The 7,545-nt window shown below is 39.0% G+C and overlaps 1 protein-coding gene across 1 annotated transcript; it reads left to right on the top strand.

Moving 5' to 3' along the window:
- Positions 1-6,456, top strand: LOC101600051 (zinc finger protein 420). Its single transcript, XM_045155621.1, has 3 exons — positions 1-53; positions 2,304-2,394; positions 3,745-6,456. The coding sequence occupies exon 3, from the start codon at positions 3,951-3,953 to the stop codon at positions 5,631-5,633; it is 1,683 nt and encodes a 560-aa protein (XP_045011556.1). The 5' UTR covers positions 1-53; positions 2,304-2,394; positions 3,745-3,950; the 3' UTR covers positions 5,634-6,456.
- Positions 6,457-7,545: the final 1,089 nt, after the last annotated feature.

Genomic DNA, 7,545 nt, shown 5'->3' with positions numbered 1-7,545 from the left:
CCATGAAATTAATGAGTGACCATTGTGGCAATGAGTCAAGAGTCAGTAGAGAGGTGAGTAACATTTCTTTCTTTTTTCTGAGGCAAAGTCTTACCATGTAGCACTAGGTGGCCCTGAATATACAGAGATGCTTACCTCTGCCTCTTCTTCCTAAGTATTGGGCCACAGCATGAGCCACCATGCCCAGCTTAAGAAAATCACATTCTAAAGCTGGATGTGGTGGCGCATGCCTTTAACCCCAGCACTTGGTAGGCAGAGGTAGGAGGATCACCATGAGTTCGAGGCCACCCTGAGACTACATAGTTAATTCCAGGTCACCTTGGACCAGAGTGAGACCCTATCTCAAAATTATACAAAAAAAAAGAAAAAGAAAAAAGAAAATCTCATTCTAAGTCAATTCTATATTTCATTGTCATGGAATTCTAATCAGGAATGTGCCAGCAGTGTAAAACAGTATACTTTTTATAAACACTAGATATTATTAAAGTTATCTTTGTCCCTTTCTAAGTTAAAAGAAATAACACTTTTTCCATTCTTGTGGGTGTTTCTCCTTATTTGGATACTACTTATTATTATTGTTTGTGTGTCGGAAGCCATTTTGGCTGGACTTGTATCCATAGCTCTAGGCTTCTGGCAGCAAGACATTAGCAAAACTATAGCAGCCTACATGTAAGCAAGATTATGTAAATTTAGTGTCAGGAAGCCATTTGGCAGCAAGATCTTAGCACCTACTCTTAAGCAAGATTATGTATATTCAGCCATTTGGCTGGTGTTTTGTACTGAGAAGTGATTGAAGTTCAAAAACTCTGTAACAGAAAGGGTTTTTTTTTTATTTTTATTTTTATTTTTTATTTTTTTAAATTTTTTGTTTAATTTAGTTTATTTATTTGAGAGTGACAGAGAGAGAAAGAGGCAGAGAGAGAATGGGCGCACCATGGCCTCCAGCCACTGCAAACGAACTCCAGACGCGTGCGCCCCCTTGTGCATCTGGCTAACGTGGGTCCTGGGGAATCGAGCCTCGAAGCAGGGTCCTTAGGCTTCACAGGCAAGCGCTTAACTGCTAAGCCATCTCTCCAGCCCAGAAAGGGTTTTTTGATAGAAACTTGTGAAGTTCATAAAATCTTTGTCCATGGAAAAATTGTAAAAGGATATAAAAAGGAATGCTGTCGGCTGGAGAGATGGCTTAGCGGTTAAGCACTTGCCTGTGAAACCTAAGGACCCCGGTTCGAGGCTCGGTTCCCCAGGTCCCACGTTAGCCAGCTGCACAAGGGGGCGCATGCGTCTGGAGTCTAAATAAATAAAAAATTTAAAAAAAAAAAAAAGGAATGTTGTGAAATAAACCACGTCTTCAGTCCTGGCTTGAGGCCTTGCTTCAGCCCTGGACTGGGGTCCATGCTTTCAGTCTTTCTCCTGTCTTTCCTTAATCCTCACTCCCCATCAGGCTCGAACCCTTTCAGCCGGCAAACTCCGGCATTTGTGTGACTTAATGAAAGCATAGTTAAAGAGTTCTTTAACTTTAATTGGTTTCTCTCTAGTATGTTATTGTCTGGTATTTTGTGTGAGCTTTTTGTTTGTTCTATTTTCTTTCTTTTTTTTGTTCCCTAGGTAGGGTCTCACTCTAGCCCTGGCTGACCTGGAATTCACTATACAGTTTCAGGGTGGCCTCAAACTCATGGCAATCCTCCTACCTCTGCCTCCCACGTGCTGGGAATAAAGACATGCACCACCATGCCCAATTTTTTTTTTTTTTTTTTTTTTTTTTTTTTTTTTTTGAGGCAGGGTTTCATTCTGGCCCAGGATGACCTAGAGCTCACTGCACTCCTCCTGTCTCAGCCTCTGGAGTGCTGGGAATATAGCTCAGCTTTTAGGTTTTTTGTTGTTGGGTTTTGCGGGGAGGGGTTGGGTTTTTTGTTGTTGTTGCTTTTGTTTTTTAGGCAAGCTCAACTGACTGGCCTTTTTGGGCGCTTTTTTTTTTTTTAATGCAAGAGAGTAAGAGCAAGAGCAGGAGCAATAGACAGGGAGAGAATTAGCATGCCAAAGTCCAAAGTCTCTAGCCACTGTAATTGGACTTCAGACGCGTTTGCCACTTTGTGCCTATTTGTGACCTTGCACACTTGTGTCACCTTGTGCGTCTGGCTTACATAGGACCTGGAAAGTCGAACATGGGTCCTTGGGCTTTCCAGGCAAGTACCATCTCTCTGGCCTAGCTTTCAGTTTTTTAGTTCTGTTCCATTAAACAGCAGGCCTTACTTTGATTATATGTTTATTGTGGGTTTTTCACATGATTGTTTTTTTATTTACAGATGATTACAGTTCAGCCTGGGCTGGAGCAAGACCCTACCTTGAGAAATAAAACAAAAAATAGTCTGCCATCAGTTTCCTTGTTGTTCCTTTGTGGGTAATTTGTTTTCTCTAGCCTGCTTTAAAAGATCTTTTCTAAAGGAACTTATAATTATCATTGATTACATTATTTCATTTCTAGAAGTTTGATATTCTCATCTATTTTACATTTTCATATATTCAGTCATTTACACTTCCGGTTTTGATGGGACAGGTCTGTTCTGCTGTTTCACACATGCAGGTGAATGTGAGAAATAGCAGAGCTTATGTCATGTTGACTTACACATAGCTTCTTGTTTTATTTTTCATTAAAAGTCCTTAATGGAACTAAGTTGTTTCTTGTCATTTTCCTTTAAAGTCAGGTGGATTTTTTTCCCTTTCTTTGAATTGTAGGTCTTGGATAGTCCCATTCTTGTAAAGATTTATAGTTCAAGGTCTTGGTGCTTAGATTTTTTTTCAGATAGGATGCAAACTTTCAGGAAAGCTGTCACTTAGCTGAATTTAATTATTCCACATTATTCTTTTATGTATTCAGACAAAACAACCAGAATGATCAATTATTAAGCAAAAGACAGGTCTTGTGTTGCTTTGTAAAACTAGCTAGTTGGGCTGAAGAGATGGCTTAACAGTTAAGGCACTTGCCTGAGAAGCCTAAGGACCCATGTTCTACTCACCAGCTCTCATGCTAGCCAGATGCACAAGGTGATGCGTGCACAAGGTTGCACATGCACACAAGGTGATGCATGCGTCTGGAGTTTGATTATAGTGGCTGCTAAGCCATCTCTCTAGTCCTGTTTTGGGGTGGGGAGGGTTTAAAGTAGTTTCTATTTATTTGAAAGCAGACAGAGACAGAAAAAGAGATTGAATGAGAATGGGCACATCAGGCCAAATGAATTGCAGAGTTATGTGCCACTTTGTGCATCTGGCTTTAGGTGACATTGGGGAATCAAACTCACATTATTAGGTGTGGTAGGCAAGCACCTTAACCTGAGCATCTCTCCAGCCCTGTTTTGTTTTTTGACATAAAGTCTTGCTATGTAGCCTAGGTTGGTCTTGAACTCAATCCTCCCGCCTGCCTCTTGCCCCCTGAGTAAAGGATTTTAGGTAGGTGACATCATGCCAGCAAGTTAATGTTTTTTCAAAATAACTTAACTAAGTTTGTAATATATCTTTGTAATAGAAAAGAGAGAGAAGTAGAACATTATATAGAAAAGAAAATAGTATTATTTCAATGAAACTGTATATAGTAGGTTTTGATATGATAGGTAATACTGTAGTCTGTGGTAAATGATATTGGAAAAACACAAGTAGATTTCCTGCAATTTCTTATGATACTGTTTTTTGCTATCTTTTCTACTAGAGAAGTTCTATTTCTCTGAAAGCATGTGCTGTTTTACCTTTCAGACTTGCTCAAGATATGTAAATAAAAGCATCATAAAATACACACTAAAAAATCCAGAATTATCTCATTGGGAAATCAGTGACAGACTTGAAAACCATGGGCATGAGGAGACCAACTCCAGAGGTATTTAGAAGTCAAAGGCAAATTGGAGAAGCACCAAGGAAGTCAGAAGGACTATTTCAAACAAGGAATAATTGCATATGATAAAATGTCCATTTTGAGCCAGCATATGCACTTTTCCCAACATCTGAGATGCCATTCTATAGAGAAGCCCTATAAATGTAAGGAATGTGGGAAAGCCTTCAGGAGAGCCTCTCACTTAACCCAGCATCAGAGTACTCACACTGGTGAGAAACCCTATGAGTGTAAACAGTGTGGGAAAGCCTTCAGTCGTGATTCTCAGCTAAGTCTTCATCAGAGACTTCATACTGGTGAGAAACCTTATGCATGCAAGGAATGTGGGAAGGCATTTACTCAAAGCTCCCAACTCATTTTACATCATAGAATCCATACTGGTGAAAAACCCTATAAATGTGAAGACTGTGGGAAAGCCTTTATCCGAAGTTCACAACTTAGCAGACATCAAAAAGTCCATACTGGCGAGAAACCTTACAAATGTAAAGAATGTGGGAAGGCTTTTACTCAGAACTCACAACTTAATCTACACCAGAGACTTCATACTGGACAGAATCTCTATGAATGCAAAGAATGTAGGAAAGTCTTTACACAGCTTTCACAACTTATTTTACATAGGAGAATTCATACTGGTGAGAAACCCTATGAATGCAAGGAATGTGGGAAGGCTTTTATTTGTGGTTCACAGCTTTCCCAGCATCAGAAGATTCATAATGGGGAAAAGCCATATGAATGTAAGGAATGTGGAAAGTCCTTTATTCGAGGCTCACTACTTATGCAACATCAAAGGATTCATACTGGTGAAAAACCCTACAAATGTGAAGAATGTGGGAAGGCCTTTATCCGTGGTTCCCAACTTACTCAACATCAAAGAATTCATACTAATGAAAAGCCTTATGAATGTAAAGAGTGTGGGAAAACATTCAGTCATGGCTCACAACTTACTCAACACCAGAGAATTCATACTGGTGAGAAACCCTATCATTGTAATGAATGTGGAAAGGCCTTTAATCGTGGCTCACTCCTTACTCGACATCAGAGGATTCACACTGGTGAGAAACCCTATGAATGTAAAGAGTGTGGAAAAAATTTTAGTCGGGGCTCAGAACTTACTCAACATGAGAGAATCCACACTGGTGAAAAACCCTATGAATGTAAGGAATGTGGAAAATCTTTTATTCGTGGCTCACAGCTTACTCAGCATCAAAGAATCCATACTGGTGAGAAACCTTATGAATGTAAAGAATGCAGAATGGCCTTTACTCAGAGTTCACATCTTTCTCAACATCAGAGACTTCACACTGGTGAGAAACCCTATGTTTGTAATCAATGTGGGAAAGCCTTTGCTCGTGGCTTACTGCTTCTACAGCATCAGAGAATTCATACTGGTGAGAAACCATATCATTGTAAGGAATGTGGGAAGGCCTTTATTCGTAGTTCACAGCTTACACAACATCAGCGAATTCACACTGGAGAGAAGCCCTATGAATGCAAGGAATGTGGGAAGGCCTTTGGTCATGGCTCTCAACTTACTCTACATCAGAGAATCCATACTGGTGAGAAGCCCTATGAATGCAAAGAATGTAGAAAGGCTTTTACTCAGAGCTCACACCTTTCTAGACATCAGCGAATTCATACTGGTGAAAAACCTTATCAGTGTAAGGAATGTGAGAAAGCATTTACTCGTGGTTCACAACTAACACAACATCAGAGAATTCATGTCAGTGAGAAATCTTTTGTCTATAAGGAATGTTGAATAGACAATCATAATTCACAGATTTTTTATATGAATTATCGATAAAATAAAAAGCTTTCTGTAGTCATCTATCATCAAGAAGTGTTACAGATGTGAATATGGGGCACATTTGTCTCATAAGGTCCAGCACCAGTGAATTTACATGGGAGAATAGAAACATTAATTCATATGGGAAACCTTTCATTACAAGAATCCTACTAAACTTCAACAAGTTGAAGAAGAAAATTATTGTTAACACAATAAATATAGAAAGGCCTTTGCAGTAGAAAATGTCTCTGTCAACAGTATGATTATACCAGAATGCTTCCTTTGTGACATTTATCCTAAGTATCCCGTCCTTTGGCTTAATCATTTGTAAGATAGCCTTATGAGTAATGGCTTTTCTCGTAGGAGTTTTGGAAATGTTATGTTATTACACATAAAAGCACTTAGAACAGTGCTGTGAACATAGCATATCATAAATATTATGTACTATTCATTGTTATTTTAAAGGATTTGTATGAAAGGTGAGTACTTATGAATACAGTTGATGACAAGAAATCTTCCACTAACATTTGTCCCAGGTTATTCAGTTGGTAGGGTACTGTACTATCATGAATGTGAGAAAGCTTTTATTCAAATATCATCTGAATTTTTAAAAGGAAATATGTGCTATAGAAACCCTGTCATATTAAGCATTGGCATATTGAACACCACTGACAGAATATAGGAGAGGTGTAAGGTGTCACAAAGCCCCAAAATTTACATGTTCTACCATCTCTGACCTCAAAAATAGTATTTAGAAATGATGGACAAAATTGCCAAAATAAATGTCAGAAATGTTTAAAAATTTGAATGTGTGTCTTTTGAACTAAACTAAAATTGACTTGGAGAGACTATTTTACAGTGAAAAAACTTCTGAGTTTGTGTCAGAGACATAAACTGAAAAACACATTTCCCTTTTAATAACAACTCCTGGACTGAAAATCTATGTATGTCTCCCTCGTGGGTCAATAGAATAGGAGTGGTATTTGTATGACAGCACATTTAAGATCCTTTTTCCTCTCTGTTTCTTCTTTTCTCTGCTTACAATGTAGACATCTGAAATGGGGCCCAACAGCCTCATGAGGACTCTGGAAATGTTTCTGGGTGTTGTGGATGGTCAAGTCAAGTATAGAAGGTGTCTGCAACCCTGATGATTGTGTGAAGCAATCATGCCACATCTGGTCTGCCTGTGCCTGTGTTTATCTAAATTTTAGAGTGAACTCACCAATGCTGCCCTCATTCTCTTAAGGACATAAAAATACTGTACTTAGGTGTGGGGTACTATCAAAAAACAGACCTTCAAATGTGGCATTAATATAAGGCTACAGGGGCTGGAGAGATGGATTAGTGGGTAAGCTTCTTGCCTGTGAAGCCTAAGGACCAAGGTTTGATTCTTCAATACCCACATAAAACACATGCAGTAGGTGGCACATGCATCTGAAGTTCGTTTGCATTGGCTAGAGGCCATGGCACACCCATTCTCTGTCTGCCTCTTTCTCTCTCTCTCAAATAAATAAAATGTAATTTGAAAATATATGGTATTGAGAACAAAAATGCTAATGTGGACTAGAAAACTGAATATTCTTTTCAGGCAGGATATTTGGTCAGACTGCCTGCTATCTTATAAGGAAGACCTAGTGCCAAACCAGGCTGCTGGGTTAGAAGAAACAGTAAAAGTTGTCCTGAGCAGGTATGATCAGCATTACCTGATACTTTCAGTAATGTCATTCATAATGCAACTAGCCAGGCCAGTCACAACAACTGAAAATTATGTTGCTTTGTTAAGAGATCTGTCTCTGACTACAAGCACCTGCTCTACCCTTAACTGAAACCAACTCTACTGACTTAAAGGTAACCTGAACAAGAAATGAGAACATAGCCCATACCT

The sequence above is a fragment of the Jaculus jaculus genome, chromosome 7, assembly GCF_020740685.1.
Source record: "Jaculus jaculus isolate mJacJac1 chromosome 7, mJacJac1.mat.Y.cur, whole genome shotgun sequence".
In the NCBI taxonomy this organism is placed as follows: Eukaryota; Metazoa; Chordata; class Mammalia; order Rodentia; family Dipodidae; genus Jaculus; species Jaculus jaculus.
Note: the sequence above shows the minus strand (reverse complement) of the source record. Positions and strands in the feature narration are given on the sequence as shown.